Here is a 19,246-nt window from a genome sequence, read left to right as displayed (position 1 = left end):
GTGGAGTTGAATCACCCAAACACATGAGACAGACATAATATTTCAAAGCCAGTGCAGAGTGCTCTAGATGCAATTATGCGTGATGCTCAGCTTTTACACTGTTAAAACAGCTGCGAGAAACATCCCACATTTTGCCATAAGGTTGCATCTGTGATTTTTCAGTTTAGTTCCCAAACCGAAGATGTGGAAGGGAAGATGGATGTAAGACACTGTGAAAGCTTTCACATCCAGCTCTCTTTGAAGAACTCGTAATCTTATTCCTTTTCTGTTCCTTCTCTCCAAGACCTGGAGAAGTTGGAGCTTTCATCTCGGTGACCTATCACAAAGACCCCTTTCAGTGACAGACATCTTAAACAGCCAACCAACAATCAACACCTGGTCAGCAGTTCCAGTAAACAAATCAGGAGACCCAAATGGCTTGTAATAGCAGGCATTTTGATGCTTTTACCTAAGGAGACGGGCAACAGGGAGATGGAGGGAGAGAAAATAAACCTGGGTGTGTAGGTGTGTGTACACAAAGACAAGTATATTTGTTTGTTTGTCTGTGTACCACAGCTTCAGGAGTAACCAGAATAATTACACAATAGATGTCACGTTTTGTGTGTTGTGAGTATTTGGAGGTAACTGCAGAAAGAGAGAAATGCTTCCAATTAATATAATTAGTATGATGATTCCTGAGAACTTCAAGCAAATGTGTTACTATTTTGAGGAGGCATCATTGCTGCATCCTTGGCTCAGGTCCACCCCATAAAATCATGATTGGTTTAAAGAAATACTAACAAGCCACAGCATGTTTTCCACCTGTAGCTGAATGATAATAAGGTGCAGCCAGACCACTCTGTACTGAAGAAGGGTCTGGCTACCTAGTCTAACCAGTCCAAATCTAACCACAAAAGACAAGAAATCTGGTCTCTGATGTGAAAGTTATATGCTTTTTTCTTCATCATCCACCTCAGTGACCTAAACAAGAGTTCTGTGCAGTTCTGGAAAGTAGAATTTTTTGAAATGGGAAAAATGTTGCCAAATCAGAATCAATTTATTGTAAAATAAATGATTATTTAAGCCATAGAAACTTTGAATTTTAGAAACATCCACTGGGGTCACGTGTTTTTTTGTAATCGACAGGGGCAATACAACTGTCTGCAATTTGTAATATGAACAGAACCTTGCATGTTTTTGCTCTCGAAGTCTGCATTGATCTGCACACAAGGACATGGAAAGTATGAACTGGCCTTTATTTAGTTGAAGACTGAAAGCTTTACGAACCCCTGACAGGTTGATCCTGACAGAGGAACCCCTGACCCAGATGAGAACTCATAGTTCAGTGGTCATGGTATCAGGTATGATACAGTACGGCAACACTACAGCTGCCACACTAGCAATGACAGTGGATATTTTGGAGCAGAACAGGTAGAGTAAAATCCCTAAACATAAGCATGAATCATCAAAGCACTTCTGGTAAATATACACGTAAGTACAACAGTAGGAAATACGTGGGAAGGAAAACACCTGCTGGGGCCTTCAGTCAGTTGATTTCAACCCAGCTTAACACATGAAAGAGATGTTTGACATTTTAGACATTTCAGACAGAGCTCTCAATTACCATGATCAAAACACCAAACGAGGGAATATCTCTGGAGACGACTAGTACTTATCCTGGCAGTAGAGTTCTAGAGGCTTGTTTAATCTATGCAAAGGAGCATTCAAGCCATTGGGGTTGTGGTTTGCAAACATGTAAATTAGTCACACTTTGTTTTTTTTGTCTCCCATCTTCATAATACTTCGACAAAACAAGATGAAATTGATTCTCTTTTCTGACTGAACAACCCCCATCCCTCAATTAAGTTTCATACAATTGGAATTTTTAGCTGTCTACAGATTACAGGATGAAAATTTCTCATAAAGGGTCGTCTCTGTTTATTTGGTGCATGTATCTTGGGAACTATTGAATATTATTTCTTGTTTTCTTATGAGCAGTAATTTGCAGAAAACTCAGACAACACATATATTCGCATACACCATTTCCATTGCCTGTACAGCAGAACAGAAATCCATATTTAAATTTGTAAGTTAATTGTATTTGTATTCATACTTTTAATAATAAACTAATAGCCATGAAATCAATTTAATTTTTATTGAAAAAAACAAAAACATTTAAATAGAACGTGGTGGCAGGAGTAAATCCTAGAATTCCATTTTCACTGTCACCTGAAAACAACACAAGCAGAATCCCACCAGCACTGCTGCTTGAAGTGATGCCTCCAAGGTTACTTCTTCTGGTGTGTGAAAAAGACAGAGGGGCAGAAACCCTGAACAAAATTGGGTTTTGTCACAAGGGCTTTGCTGTTTGAAGGAGGACTATCAGGCCAGATTAGCTCTACCTCAGTGGTAATGGAACCGGGAGCATTTTACAAAGCATCCTCTGCCTCACTCTTTAGCCTGAGGTTGTTGGTTGCTTTAGTCAGAGCAGAAGGTGTGGCGTAGTGGTGCTATTTCATCTGATTAGAAATGTTACACACTTAAGCAGCCATTGAAAGCAACTTTTCCTTATCTGAACCTGGTCTGTAAAAAGTAAGAATCATAACTCTTGTGTAAAGGTTTCCTCTTTTTCCCAGACAGGCCAGGCAGTTTGGATGGCATATAACCCTGTTCATCAAAACTTACTTTCATGACTTTCTCGGTTATAAATCTATGTAGTCAAAACTGCTTGTGGAAGTGCTATGCTAGAGCAAATGTGAAAAAGGAATTAATTTAAATTTACTAAATGGATAGCATCTTGTAGTATGTAGTGCACATATAAACCAGACAACATTGCATAATATAAACTAGAAATATGCAAATACAGACAGCCTGCTCACCTTTTACCACCCACACTACCACCTCAGCTGTTGTAGAAGAAAAAAATAAGCTACAAAGATGCAAATACTGCATTAATTAAATTAATATAAAGAGCAACTTCAGATTATTTGCAGCACAAATAAACTACATATTGAAAGCACACACAAAGTAAAAGCAAAAACTGTTTGTATTCAGATGATAAAATAAAGATGATCTAAAAGCAGCAGCAACAGAGAATAAATCTTAGAAAAAGAGGGAGAATACAATATGGGAAGGTGCATTGTATTGGAATGACCTGCATCTGACTTCTTTAAATGAGGTATACTAAGATCTTTACATGTCTGAGTGGATATAAAGATCAACATAAGACAAAAAACTTGTTTCGAATAGGAAGGATAATATGGAAATAAACACAATTTAAAAAAGGAAATGAATCCACTGAAATTGCCCCCAAACACCTTAAAACAGATCTACATAGAGAACTTTATACAAATTAATGTTTTTTTTCATTTGTTTGTTTGTTTCATTTAGTTTTTTGTAATAACAAAATGAATGTGGGGCTTCAAAGAGAGTTCAGGGACAATCCAAAGTCTGCGAAATTTAACCAAATCAGTTTTACTCAGGAGATGACCTGGCATCAATAAGAATATGCAGGAACAGAAAAAAATCAAAGAAAGGAAAGAGAATAGTTGCATTAAATCTGTATAATATTGGCATCAGCATCTGCTATTGAGATTGACTTACTCATCATCTCTTTCACAGCTCAGTTATTGTTCTCACTGGGATGTTATTGGTGAAGTGTTTCCGTCACATTATTTCCTCCCATCTTCCAAGTGTGCAATTAAGAACTAAATCTGACTTCTTATTCTTTTGGTTGCACTTCTCATAGGTAGACTGAAATCTAGACTCAATTACTGAGTAGAAGGAACAATGATTTTGGGTCTGCATGGAAAACAACATTTAAGACCACAGGAGGTACAAAAAAATTACTGAGTCTCACGAGGACTGACACCTGCCAGCGTGACACATATAATGGGGAAGTATTTGTGCATTAAGGTTGATGTGTCTGTGAATTGTAGGGGAGGATGGCAATAACAAATGTGAGTCTGTGTCAACCTGTCAGCCAGCATGGTTGTGTGTCCATACTTGTGAGGCTGTTTGTCATTTAAAAAAAAAAACCTGTGAGGGTGAAACCTGCTGTGTGTGACCAGGAGGCTTGTAGCAACAGGAGGGGGTAAACAAGCTGACCTTTACAGCTTTGATCACCCGGGAGGAGGGAGGTGGGCTGTTGGTGTCAGCAAGAAGGTTAGGAGGAAGGAAATGAAGGAAGAGATTGAGTCTATTCCCGCATAAGAAATGCAAACTGCTGGGTTTGTCAATACGTGTGCTCATAGATATGTGTATCTGTGCTCATCTATGGAGTCGTCCCTTACCTCAGCCAGCGGTACGATGCCCTGTATGTCGGCGTTGCTGATGTAGAGGTGCGAGACTTTCTCTGCTTGCCTGGAGGCTGTCTGTGCGCCGGCTGGGTATTCAATGTTCCAGTGCAGAGTCTGGGTTGGCACCAGGTTAATCACGTTATCCACCTCAAATTCCAGCTGCATCACCTCATACGAGAGACTTTCCAATCTGCAAAGACACGGAGAGGTTAGAGATATGTTTAGTGTCTTTACAGGATGCCTTAAATGCATCTAAAATCATTTTAATCACTTCAATACGCTAATCACAAGTTCTGTCTGTCCAGATATTCTGAAACAAGTGCCTTTGTGCTCCTGAGTCAGTAAGAATCTCTCGAGCTGAAATTCCCAATTTGCATCCACATGAAGCATCTATTGATTCTTTTTTCAAATACTAATCATGATGACAATAATAATAGAATGAGGGTTAGATACAGTGTGATGGAAGAGATGATGAAAAATGCTTCTGTTTTAAAGTAGTAGTAGTTCAATCTATTGTGTTTATTTGGCATATTGCTATTTTAAGAGAGGTTCAGTGTGAAACAGGCCTGACATAGCCAGGCTTTTTTTTTTTTTTTTGCTTTAACTGGCTCAACAAAACCTAAGACTAAGAGATAGAGGAAATCACAACACTGGTTATCAACTCTTTATCAATCCAGGTTTTTCTCCGAGGGCTTTCTGCATGTGCCCATAAAAGACACATTTGACATATCATTTGATGTTTCTTCTGCACAAAATGAACTCATCGCACGCTACCTGTTGAGTTAAAAGGAACGAGTTTGGAGCCAATCACAGGAACTTTAATAAACCTCTGCTTGAATCTTTGTTTACATCTGTCCCTATGCAGAAATGTGAAAAAAAAAGAAAAAAAAAAAAACAAACCACAAAACACCTCTAGAATTTCATAAGTCTGCCCTGGTTTATCCTAGCTGAATTTATCATGTATTTGTTGGCCTGATGTCAATAAATCTCATTTAAGTCTTTATCATGGTGTTCCTTCACTAGCTAAGCTCTCACAATGCTCACTGCTTGCCAACACCAAAGTGCCTGCTTCCTATCGAACAGTAAGAGGCATAACCAGATACTACAGTTAGCCTACAATACTATAAGTGCATATTATTCAGGAAAATGTTGTAGTGGGCTGGCAGGTACTAAATATTAAAGGGCTCAGTTAGGAAGTAAATAAAAAAATAAATAAAAACAAACAAAAAAAACAAGAACTTGATTGCAACATCCCTAAAACATCCACTAAGGCAAAAAGCACAATCACTGTAAATAAGGCAAGACATAATAATCAAGACATACATTTAGGTCTGACACTGTCCCATATGGAGGATATGTGGAAATCAAAGACAAATTTATTAATTGAATATTGTCTGTAATAGATTCCATAGAACTAATCAGGTTTCTAATTTGTGTTCTGTTACTTGCGGTATCAGCACTGTCAAATGGACCAGACAGCCAATCAGCACAAAGCATAAAAATAAATGTATGACTTTTCTTCATTACCAGCTGAATGCATGTAGTGTCCTGTGGTTATGCAAATGCATGGCTTCATTCAGTGACATATCTACCCCATGACTCAACAGATTGGCGGATATAAAAATGAGTTACCATGGTGACCTAATAGATTAAAGGAGAGACACCTTAACGATACTGAAATCTTTGGTTTTAAGCTCAGCATACCTTGCTAACCAATTAATCTTTTGTAACACATATCTCAGTAGTACTGCTTAAAATGCTTTGCATGCAGGCTCATCACTGTATTTTCAGCTTTGCTTCGGATGGGTGAAACCTCTAAAGCCTAATTAATTCTTCATATAGGGATTGTTTAACACATACAAAACCTTGAAATGTAAAAAGGGCTACTGCAGATGTATGCGGTTATGTGCCCAACTACTTTCTTGGCCAGAAATAATAAGGTCTTGTCATCATTGTGAGGTTGCAATCAGAATGTATTTCATTTGTTGCTTGGATTAAAAAAACAGGATGTAATATGTTCATTAGTGAGCTGTGGAAGTGCTGGAAGGTGGACTGTTACATCGAGCCAAGTTTACTGCTTCTCCCTGTTTCCAGTCTTTGTGATAAGGTAAGTCAATTAACTCCTGGCTGGAGCTTCATATTTAATGGGCATATATTCAAGACGTATTGATCTGCTCATCCAGTTTTTAACAAGAAATTGCAAGAGTCTATTTCCCAAAATGTCAGATTATTCCTTTGAAGGGCCCCTGGTCTTTGGACACTGGTAATAATCCTAATATGTGGCCTAAAAAAAAAAAACAGAGTTATTTTAGAATAAAGACAATCAGTGTTGAGCATACAGTGTTAACGTCAGCTGCAGAAACTGGGCATCATAGACTTAAAGATTACTATGAGGCCTGTTAGCTCAGCAGGCAATAACTCTAAGGCTTACAGGTTTACTGCTTCGAGTGCCACTATTCAACGTAAAGTTATACATTTAATGATTTGGTTAAGTGCCTTGTGGGGCACATGAGAAGCTTCTCAGCTGAAAACAACATTGCATTTAATGAGCTATAATTTTTGGTATGTATGATTCAGTTTAAACTTTTACTTGGCAAACTACAGCAATTTAAAAAAAAAAATCTTCCCTTCACTTTTCCCTCTCTATCCTTATCTTGATTCATGTGTACAGAAATGTGTCTGTCATTTTGACAGCTTGGATTCCTGCTGCACGCCATGCCCTTACAACTTTGCAGACTGTCATTACCTGCTTTGCTTCTCGGCTTGTCAGACATCAGGATTCTATCTGCTGCTACTGTGAATTACACCTCATTCTATCATTTGTCACTACACAAATCCTTTGCATCTTCTACTTCTAGACTTGAGCCATCTGTGTTATAGTTAGAGCCTGTGCTGCGTCATCCCCAGTAGTGAAGTTTTTGGTCAGATTCAGAAGGAATTAATGAATGAATGACTAAAAAGTAACGACTATGTGCCACTTTGAACACAGAGTGAAAGACACACAGCGTGTCTTGAATAAAATGCTGTCCGCAATATGAGGGTACATTTTCTGTGGCTGACATAGCAGTGAAAAATACCCAACTTACAGCTCACAGTAAGTGCAGCACAAAAGGTCTCCTGGGTGGGATTTTGGAAATAAACATTCAACACACACCACAAGCGACTGTTTCACTGCATCAGAAAAAAAGATAATTTAGACACAATTTAGTAACTGTAAAATCTGTGTGTGGCTGTATTTCTTACTTTAAAACTCAGCTTCCTGTCCTTGTTACCACCACACTCCATTTGGCATGTTATACTAGCCAAATGGTTAGTGGCTAGTGGAACATGAATTAGAGAGAAAGAGTGCAAGCAGCTCTAAATTGATTTTCGAATCAGCTACATGTGCACACTCACACAGATATATGGGGGTTGAAGGTCGTGACAAAGCCAATTGCTGAGGGTCTGTGATATCTGGTGTGTCTGTCTGTGTGTGTGTGTCTAGGGAGGTGAGGTGAGCGATGTGTTGCCCAGATAGATTAACGAGAGAAAACTGATGGGTGTCAGCTCCCCTTGACCTCGTCCAGATCCCCCATAATGCTTGCTTTTCTTTAATCTTTCTCTGCCCATCTGTCTGCCTTTCTCTGTCTCTGTCACAACCTGACCTAAACCATTTGTTAAATGTGGGTGTCGTATTGCAGCAATAGTGTGGAACAAATACAGCTACTAGCAAATGGCACTACAGTAAATTCCCGTAATACCTGCCTTTTCTGTAAGTCCATGTCATTCCCATTATTTCACAGATGAAGAGACTTGTAGAATCACAGATTTGTTTTTCTCCTGAATGTACTTGTGGGCTCAAACATCCATAAATCGGAATAGAATCTAAGTTTTGCTCCTCTTTAGCAAGTCCTTGCTATACTTTATCCATTTCTGGGTGTTAGTGAGCTGTGGCAAGCTACTATTTTGGTTCTATCAAAAGGACAAAGACAGACTGTCCAAATCCTTAATTTGAAAATTACTAACTCCAGCTCAGTTAAATTATTTAAGCTGAAGCTTACCTCAACTGGTTTAATAAACTTTCAGGTTTTAGATAGGAAGAATTTCTAGGATCTTTTGGTCTGTGCTGAGCTCTAAGAGCACAGTTCATACATGTCAATGATGTCTTTATATTATATGGGGTAGATGGCCACTCATCCATCCATCCATCCATGCATCCATCCATCCATCCATCCATGCATCCATCCATGCATCCATCCATCCATCCATCTATCCATCCATCCATCCATCCATCCACTTAAGCTTATTTGAGGTTGGGTCGCTGTGGCAACAGGTGAAGCAGGGCATTGTAGGCATCTCTCTCCCCATCAATATAATTCAGATCCCACTGGGGGTTTCCAAGGTGTTCCCAGGCCAGATGAGGTACGTAATCCTTCTAGTGAGTCCTGGTTCTGATGCGAAGGAGCAGTGACTCTACTCCGAGCATCTCAACCACTCTCAGTGGGAGGAAACTCAGCCAGTTGTAACTTCAATCTTATTCTTTCAGTCACTCCCCAAAGCTCATGAATGTAGGTGCAGGTCGGAACCAAGACTGATTGGAAAATTGGGAACTTCACCTTCTGGCTCAGTTCGTTCTTCACCACGACAGTCCAGTGCAGCACCTGCATTACTGCTGATACTGCTTCAATCTGTCTGTCTGTCTTACACTCCATTATTGTGCGAACAAGATCCTGAGATACTCTTGGAGCATCAACTCACCCACAACACAGAGGGAGAAAACCACCGGCTTCCATGACCTCAGACTTGGAGGTACTGACTTTCATCTAGACTGTTTCACACTCCACTGCAAACCACCCCTCCAGTGCGCATTGAAGAAGCCAACAAAACCATGCCATCTGCAGAAAGCAGGAAATGTGTCTCTGAGGTTTCCAAACCAGACCTCACTTCAAGCCCAGTGCAACTTGAGACCAACGAATATCACAAATGGGATTGGAAACAAGGGGCTACCTTAGCGGAGACCAACACCCACCATGCTGGACATTCACCACATTACAAAACAATTTTATTACTGCAGAGTCGATGTTTACTGGTAAAAATAAATAAATAAATAAATTTTTGCATTTACTACAAATCATCATATCCAATATATTTGGGTGTAATTACACTTACATGACAGAGAAACACCCATGTTTCCTTCAGGTACTTATGTCTTACTAAGAACTGCATCAAAGAACATATATGATCTTCCAGAATAACAGCTTTCCTGGTGTAATTTTGACTTGGATATTACTATGACTGCTATTTACAATCTGGAAGTGGTTATTATTACGCCTCCAATATGACATGAATGCAGTACTAGTTGATCATATCCACAGAGGCTGTATTTCAACTATAGTTTCACCTGTCTGATTCCATTAGTTCTGAGTGTAAATGCACAAAGCAATAACATTCCTCTGTATGATAAATTATTTACTAAAGGACACACTAAAGTGAATATACATAAAATTACATACTAGCAAAGAAAGAAAAATGGAGATTTTTTTTTTCTTTTGGAGGAATTGATGAGATTTTTTTTTTTTTTTTTCATTTCTGGGAGATCAAGATGGTCCACCATACCGTATGTTGTGTGATGTGTGTATCCATCAATATAACTTCTTGTTTAACCTCAAAGGACACAGTAGCTCTATTTCATATTTTCCAGGGAGAAAACCCAAAACAAAGCAGAGGTTTAGACACATACACAGTGTGACACACTCCTGCTCCCTGTTCCTGTCTCTGTCACACTTACAGACACATGCACACAGGCAATACACAAGCAACACACTTCAAATCGCCGTCTCAAACACACACACACACTTACACATACACATACACACATGTACAAAGAACCACCCGAAAATTATTGAGTGTGTTTGGGTGCAGTGTAATCGCTGGAGCTGAAAAAGCAATGTGTCTGTAGTGACAGGTTCATTCAGGTGTTAGCGTCGTCCCGACCACAAGGCTCCAACACAAAATTGCACTGTCCTCTAGTGCATACGCATACACAGACACACTCACACATGCACACACCACAACATTGTTCTCCAACACTTGAAAGCAGCCAAACGAAACTCCTGCAGAAGTTCACACTTTCTCACCACCTTTGAGCGTGTTTTCCTTCAGGCAGCGCTGACCGTCAGCTATTATCCCTGTTACTGACACAGTGGTGTAAGTTTTCCATGTTGGTCGGACTGGGTCAACACGCGTCATTTGACCTGGTTTTACAACCCTGTCTCACAAACAGGCCTGCACACGATTTGGACACTATCTCACTTTGGTTAACGGGTTCTAGTATGAAGGATAGGAATGTTATTATGCTTTAGTGCCATTTAGATGATAAAATTACTAAAAGATTGAACTAGAAAAAGTATTACAAGGAAAGACAGTGAGTGACTGGGTGCACAAAAATTTATGAAGGAAAGTATGGAGCTTGAATACTAAATATCTCTGTGGATCTGTGTGGAAAATGTACTTGTGAATACTGTAAACTGGGGTACACATCTGGTAAATCTCAACAATGCATGTTGCAGATCAGCTGACTGGCTGATCCAATAAATGTATCTTGATACAAAGAAAGCAAAAAGCATAAATGTCACCAAACTATATGTCTCAACTTAGTGTCCTGCGTGGATGTTTTGCACCTCATCATTTCCCCAGTATTAACTGGAATCATCTATACTTTAAGCATTGTTTAATTAATTCCATACTTAAACAATTTTATTTATCATAACCACAAAAAAACCAACCACACTGCCGAACGTATTCCAGGGTTTTATGGACTCATTCAAAATCTACATACTGTATTTTTCAAACTACCTACCTGCTGTAGCAATGTTTCTAAGCAACTGCTCATCTGTCTACATGACGCAGCCAGAAATCTGATTTTTGCATCAGTATCCTGCGGTAACACCTTGGAAAAGGTGGCTTCTGATAATTCCACTTTTTATATGCAGTTTGACAAGATCATTGGCAACTTCAAGATGGCGCTAAACTGTTCCTTTTTTACTGCAGATATCAATGATGCTCCTTCCAACTGCACACCTCATTAGATGGTTGATGAGATCAGTGTTTGACTTTGATTTTGCAACATGTAATGTGTTATTTCATGAATTCCATCAACCAATTTTCTTTTTTTTGTAATGATGCCCAGTTAGGTAATAGTCAGTAGTGGCTGGTAAATGTGTCACTCCTTCCAAAATTCCAGAGTGTTCTGAGGCCTGGACACTCTTTTACTGGTTGAGTAATTGTGTTGTTTTTATTTTTATTCTATCTCATGTGATTTGCCAATTCTCTGCACTGTCTTTCTTCCATGCCCACCGACAAGTGTCTTTAGAAATTCTGATCTGAGGCGAAAGTATATAAAACCAGATAAAGAAAAGTGGTTACAGCACAAAACAAATTACCACAATCCATTACAAAACAACTCTTTGAACACTTCAAAGGGTTAGAACATCTGACGATGGACTTTTTTCTGACTCACCTGTGTAGCAAGGTAATTGATAGTTTGATAAACAGCAAGACAGACAGACAGATACACATCTTTTTGATACTGAACGTTTCTCTGCCTAGGGATTCTGGCCTGGCTTAGCCTATAAACCCAGATAAAAAGAAACACTTCTGGCAGCAGCAGCCTGTGTCTTGTGAGATGTGCTGGCTGGACTCACACTAGTGTGTAACTTGTTTGGCACTTCTGCAGTCTCAGAGCTGATTAGGCGAGATGATTGACTATTTTTTTCTCTGTTTATCTATTTAGCCATCAATTAAACAATTTAGTTTCCGGGCTGGGTCAACTGAGATAAAATCTTATTTGCAGCCTCACTGATTCTGTTCATCACTTAGTCTTAATCACCTTTTCGTTTTACCATCTCCTTACTGACTCATCTGTTTTTCCATTTAACCATCGGATTCTTTATATTGTAGGCTGTCCAAGTGGCATGGCTGAGTAAAACAAATGTTAGTTGCTTAGTCTGTCTGACATTTTGATTCAGAGCAACTATTACATACGTTGCCATGAAATTTTTATCAATATTCATGGTCCCCAGAGGATGAATCCTATCAACTCTAATGATCAGAGTTTCTCCAGTGTCACCAGTTGGTCTTGATTTGTAGTAAAATGTCTGGTTGGATAGTTTGCATTTTTCAGTGGGTGAATTGGTTAGCATTTCCATTTTGAGCCAACTTTCATGTTGACATTAGCATTTAGCTCAAAATACTACTGCTACATATGAGTGCAGCTTCACAGAGCTATAACCATGACTGTTAGTCCTACACACAGTGACATCTTTAAAAGAAAGTAAGAAACAGGGAGGCTTTCAAAACTAAAGGAAATCATGTCACAAAGATACGCACATGCAGTGTACACAATGTGAATTCAGTAGGTTTGCTGTCTTTTCAGTTTACACCCTCCACATTTCTGTAGGAATGTCTCACAATGTGTGCGTGTGTGTGTGTGTGTGTGTGTGTGTGTGTGTGTGTGTGTGTGTGTGTGTGTGTGTGTGTGTGTGTGTGTGTGTGTGTGTGTGTGTGTGTGTGTGTGTGTGTGTGTGTGTGTGTGTGTGCATGCAGCAGTCATTTGTTGCATGGCGGCAAAACAGAAGACCTGGCACGTTGACCCAGGGGGTAGCACAAGGACACACAAATACACAAACCCTGTGACACCTCCAATAGCCTTGCCTTAGTAGTGGATCCAGTCAAGGACTCGTCCATCTGTCTGTCACGCCTTTAATAAGAGACACACATTGCATTTCAACTGTCTCTTGCACTTGCACAGATCATTTCTTGAGTGATGAAGTCAAATCTCACATAATTAGGTTCACTGCTGCAACCAATATATGCCACATACACACACGTACACATGCTGCATTATTACCACAGCATCTGATGTGAAACTGAAACTGATTAGATTTACTTCCTCGAGAGAGAGATTTGGCTCATGTGTTCCCTTTAAATTTCCAAATATTCATCAGTGAATATAAATTACGTTTGAAATAAGCTCAAGCATGGTGGTTGATTATGATAGTTATTGAGAATTCTGCCCCCCGCCCTCTCTGTGGCTCCTCGTTAATTCAAACACCATTGCTGACCCCTCGCTGGTTCGTCCTCCTGAAGAGAAACAGGAGGTAACTGAGGAAAAATCTCTGTCTTTAAGTCACCCTCAAAGTTGCAAAAAAAAACCCAAAAACACACTTATACAATCCATAAACACACACACTCATTCACACCATGTAGCAAGTGCAGGGAGGACAGGTTGTCTTATCAAAGTGTGCTGTAGGAAAGTGGTGGTCTCAGGGGAAATTCAAAGGACAATAGAGAACAAACACACACACATACACACACCAACAGACATGCACCGCTGGCAAGAAGAAAGGAAACATCCCCTGGGAGAATACTAGGCAGGAAAGAAAGGATGGAAATGGGAGGAGAACAAGAAAAAAGGTGAAGGAACAATTTTTCTCTTTTTGCTCAGAGGAAGTTGTCACTTACAGCATTTCCCCTCAGCAGCTGCACAGCCAATGGCTGACAGCAGGTGTGTGTGTGTGTGTGTGTGTGTGTGTGTGTGTGTGTGTGTGTGTGTGTGTGTGTGTGTGTGTGTGTGTGTGTGTGTGTGTGTGTGTGTGTGTGTGTGTCTGCTACACAGAGAGACACACACAGGGGGCTTCATAGGGAAACAACCAATATGAGAGACGACCGCAAAGAAAAGATAGGTAGGTAGGTAGGTATGGTGGAGGGTGGGATGGTTGGGAGGGCTAGTTAGGGATTGGTGTGTAGATGTTGAGTATAGTTAGACAGGAGGAGGTAGGTAGTAGGCATGTAGGTAGATAGGGAATATGCAAGTAGGTAAGGGAAGATACTAAACTCATTAAGTAGTAGGGATACATTGGTGGGCAGTTGGGGGTAGGTATGTAGTTAGGCAGGTATGTAGGTATGCAGGTGGGTATGTAGGAGGGGATAGGTAGTAATAGGTCGGTATTTACATAGGTAATTAGGTAGGGGTAGGTTGGTATGGGAAGCTAGGTAGCTGTAGGTAGGTGTAGGGGTAGGTAGGTAAGTAGGAAGGGATCAAGTCAACTTTTTATATAGTATATATATTTATGAAGACATTGGAAGGGGTAGGTAGGAATATGTTGGTGTCTAGATAGGTTATTGGGCAGGGGTAGGTTGTAAGGGAAGGTAGGTAGATAGGTATGGGTAAGTAAGTAGTGGTACTAAGGTTGCATAGGAAGGTAGGAGTAGTTAGGAATGTTGGTAAATAGGTAGGTGTACTTACATACGTAAGCAAGTAGGTGGGAGTAGGTTCGCATATAGGTAAGAAAGGGTAGGTAGTTATGTGTAGGTATGGAGGTATGTGGTTAGGAAGGGGTAGGGAGCTTGGTAGGATAGATGGTATGGGGTAGTTAGATATGTTGGTTAGTTGGTACGGTTAGGTAGGTACTTAAGAAGGTAGGGGTAGTTAGATATGTAGTCATGTAAGTAAGTGGGTAGGTGAGGGGGGGTAGGCAGGGGTAGTTAGGGAGAGGTCAGTAGGTAGGGGTAGGCAGAGTACGTAGAGCAGGCATGTGTGTAGGTAGTTGGGGTAGGTAGGTATGTAGAGATAGGAAGGTATGCAAGTAGTGGTAGATAGGAAAATGGACAGTTTGGTAGGTAGGTAGGGGTAGTTAGGGAGGTAGATATTATACACACACACAGACACACACTGATATGCACACACAGCTGTCAGAGATGTGTTAGCTGCTACAGGAAGACAGAGAAAGACAGAAGCAAAGGCGAGACGATGCCAGGCGGAACCACAGGCCGACAACACACTGTCACAGCCATCACCCACCTTCACCTTCACTGTGTCTGTGTGTGTGTGTGTGAACGAGAGCATGTGTGTGAGCATGTGTGTGAGCATGTGTGTGAGCATGTGTCTGAGCATGTGTGTGACAGCTGGACACAGAGATGCAGCGCACGGTCGCAGACAAACCCTGTCAGTTTGGCTTAAGACAACCCCAAACCATGTGTGTGTGAGTGTTTGTGTACTGTGCACATTTATTTTGTGTGTGTGTGTGTGTGTGTGTGTGTGTGTGTGTGTGTGTGTGTGTGTGTGTGTGTGTATGCATGTGTGTGTGTATGCGTGTGTGTGTGTGTGTGTATTTCATCCCAGCCTGGCAGTCTACCAGCCATTCACACTTAATTTCAACACCTCAATGTGCACTTGGTTGCACACGCGAAACCATGCATCCATCCAGCACACACATCCGCTGAGTCTTTTTAACCTGGTTTAGCCACCACTGACCGCCTGTCAGATCTGGGTTGCCATCAGTTATCAAACCCTATAATGTCAGGGGAAATGGGAAAAAGAGGATGGAGCGAGAGACAGTGAGAGGGAGAAGGAAAGCTGGTGCTAAATTTAAACTCTCCAGTAGGACAAGCCATTGGAGTTACCCACATTATAAGAGAGTAAGATACTAAATACTTAATGAGTGATCTTGTTGACACAAAATTCAAAGGAAAAGTTGTGTTACCAATGTAGGTAATCTCATCTACATCTAAGTTAGTGAGGATTAGTGTGCTAACTCATACCCCCCCCCTTTTAAAATATACATTTATCGTGTTGTTTTCTGTATCTGTAGAAAGCTGTAAATGCTGTTGCTTGCTTTTGTAAATAATTGCTGCCATTATATCATGTGCAGTCAAATTATTTAATAAAAGAACAGCAATTAGTTTAAATTATTAACAAAGCAGTCATGGTGGCTTTCATGAATCAAGTGTAAAGGTTGCAAAGAGTTCCTTAATAATATGAGAGTTGATAAGATTGTTTGTGGCACCAGTTTATAAAAAAAAAATAAAATAAAATAAAATTAAGGCTGTTATTTAATTTGCTCATTTCACAGCTGGTTAATGACTTAATGAAATTGTATTTAAATGGTTATCATTTGTTTTTTATTCTTATGATTAAAAATACAAATATGCAGATGTTCTCGCACTTCATCTTCAATGTGCAAACTCACATTCACAGATATGCAAATGGACATTTTTTATGATATAAAACTGCATTTTTGGAAAGACACTTTTCAGACACATCGTCTTAATGTATGTCCAATATTTGTGCAGTTTCACGTCAAGCTTTGACTTCACTGATACACACACACACAAAGACATAAAAAAAATACAAAAAAAAACCATTTAGAAATATACTTTGAAGGAAATGCATTAAGATAACAGACTAACAAAAACAGACCGAGGGGCACACACAGAGAAGAAAAAATACAGAAAAACACTCATGCTGCTCTCTGCAAAACTATCTAATTCATCCTCAAACACCATAATATACACACACAACATGAAAGTTTACCTTAATTTAATTTTAAACAGATAACTGCAAAATGCTGTTCCAACATACCCTTCAGCTTTATTGGCAACTTCAAAACCGACACAAAAGTAAATAACTGAACAAACTTTTTTTGTCTGACAGATAATTTCTCATTTTGCATTATTGCACTTTTTTTTTTTTTTTTTTTGGTCAACACTGCCTGCAAAGCACAGAGAAGATGAGAGAAACTATTTGTGTGAGTGTGAGACAGCAGGAGCGAGTGTGTGTCCAAGCTGTCAAGAATACAGTGAGGTTGTCACTGAGAGGACAGAAGGGACTCTGGGGGAATGAGTTTGCAGAAAACAAAGGACATGCACACACTCAGACACGCACACACACACACACACACACACACACACACACACACACACACACACACACACACACACACACACACACACACACACACACACACACACACACACTCACTTATAAACCAGCGTATATATTACACCATGCACACACACAAACACACTCGCTGCTTCAGGTCGACTAAGAAGCGCATTTTGACACATTAAACACATTTACATACACCGTGTTCCTGTGCTGGTTCATTAAAATGTGTGCATATGACCCACTAACACATGCTCTCAAGGTGAAAGTTAAAAAGATTTAAGAGGACAGATCAATAGTACTGAGCAGCTAAAGAGAGACACAGTGACGCTGACACAGTGGTCTTGTTAGTTACAGCTTCTCTCCTCCTCGTTGCTGTCTCCTTCTGTGTGAGAATCTTTGGGTTTCAGTGTTATAAAGTGTTCTGAAGTGCAGTTCTGAGGTATTTTTCATGAGCATTTTCTACTCCAGTACTCCATTTCCACTATTCTTTTCCTCATTTAGAGTCTTATTAAAATTGCGCTCAGTTCGATTTATCAGATAACTTCACTAAGCCTTTTATCTGCGATCATTCTGCAATATACAGTGCATTAGACGACCCCACAGTTTGCAAAAAAAAACATGGAGTTGATATTAACCAACTATATCTCCATATGTGACTTGCATTAAACCACATATGGGAGTTTGAACCTGATCTCTGGTGTCTGAAGTAAAAGTAAATAAGTATTAGCAGCAAAATACAATCAAATGATTAAAGGAAAGTTAAAAGTTGATCTCCATGACTAATATATTAGTACAAATGACACCATTAAACTTGTAATACTAAGCATCATAGTGTCAGCAGCATGTTACTGTTGTAGCTACTGCAAGTTCGAACAAATGATTTAATACACAGGGATGCCAGATAAATGTGTTTGCTTGTCTCTGTCTCTAATCATTGATTTTTGGTGAGATATTGGATCATTTCAACATTTATTCAAATGAAACCATGTCAGTAGTTAAAAAGGGGAAAAAAGCAACAGTATTTGGTAGAGCCATAAAGCTAAAATGTGACCCTGACTACACAATTCCTTCGGTAGAATGTCAGAATCCAAAAACGGCTCTTTACACTACCGGTTTAATCCTTTGCAATGTGTTGTATTTCAAGAGTTTATTTTATCCATTGTGTAAAATCATTATCTAAAGATTGAGCTATCAACTAAATGGCAGGGATAGAAAGTGTAGCATTTCCCTTTGAAATGTAGGAGCATGAAAGCTTAAAGTAGAAAAAAATGTAAATACTCAAGTAAAGTAGCTCAAAATTATTTGAGCATATGTGCTTAGTTGGTGGTTGTATATACTCTTGTCTACATGAACCTCCTCCCCACGATTTTGTGGGAAATAGTACTGCACCAGCTGCATTAAAAAATAGCAATTACATGTCAGGCATCAGCAAATTACACTTTCTTAATGGAGTATTTTTATGTAGCACAAGTGCTGCGCGTCTGTTAACATTAGTTTCTGTGGTTCCTCTGTGATGTGAATGCAAGTTTCTCTTTAATTCTCCAAATCTGTCATTTCCATTGATATATGCGAGTGATAGAAATGAAAAGACTTCCATTGTGTGTTGTGCTCATTGTTGTGGAATATCTATATGTACTTCTGTCTGTGGTTATGTACGTGCGCCTCTTTTGGGAGGAAATGTCGTTCCTGGTATTATTTCTCTATGTTTGTCTTTTTATTCCCTTTTCACTTTTCGTCTCTTTCCATTTCCACCTTCCATTTTTGGATGCTGTGCTCTCTCTCTCTCTCCATTTCCCTCTCACACCCGCTAGGTCCACTGTATCCTTGTCTGATTGCACATAGACCTTTCTCCGACATGCACGGACCCCCTGTCAAGCACTTAGAAACACACAAACAGACATATGCCATCTCTTATTCTTGTTCGCTCTTTCTTATTCATACCTACCCCCTACCTGCACCGCCGAATAGTCTCCACTCACTCTAACACGCACACATGCATGTGCACACTTTTACTAAACACACACTGTCTGCTTTTATCATTCACACTTAAAAAAAAAAAACTACACACAGCCCTTCCGTCTTTCCTCATTTTAACAACGGTTACACATTCTCTCTTTCCGTCGCATACACTCGAGGGGACAAATGTAGACCCCCCACCCGGATCTGCACCAATATGCAACATGCAAATGCTTTTAAGAGCGGCTCAGCGAAGGGACGCGAGTGTCTCTGCACCTGTGTGTGTGTGTGCATACTCCCACGCATC

At 39.8% G+C, this 19,246-nt stretch overlaps 1 protein-coding gene across 1 annotated transcript in view; it reads right to left on the bottom strand.

Moving 5' to 3' along the window:
- si:dkey-215k6.1 (transmembrane protein 132C) overlaps positions 1-19,246 on the bottom strand; it is a 283,845-nt gene that overhangs the window by 75,224 nt on the left and 189,375 nt on the right. Inside the window, exon 5 of the mRNA XM_055011657.1 lies at positions 4,272-4,467. Coding sequence (XP_054867632.1) covers positions 4,272-4,467 — 196 coding nt within the window. The remainder of the gene's footprint in view (positions 1-4,271; positions 4,468-19,246) is intronic.

Source organism: Amphiprion ocellaris, chromosome 6, assembly GCF_022539595.1.
Source record: "Amphiprion ocellaris isolate individual 3 ecotype Okinawa chromosome 6, ASM2253959v1, whole genome shotgun sequence".
NCBI lineage: Eukaryota > Metazoa > Chordata > Actinopteri > Pomacentridae > Amphiprion > Amphiprion ocellaris.
This window is presented reverse-complemented; position numbering and strand designations above follow the sequence as displayed.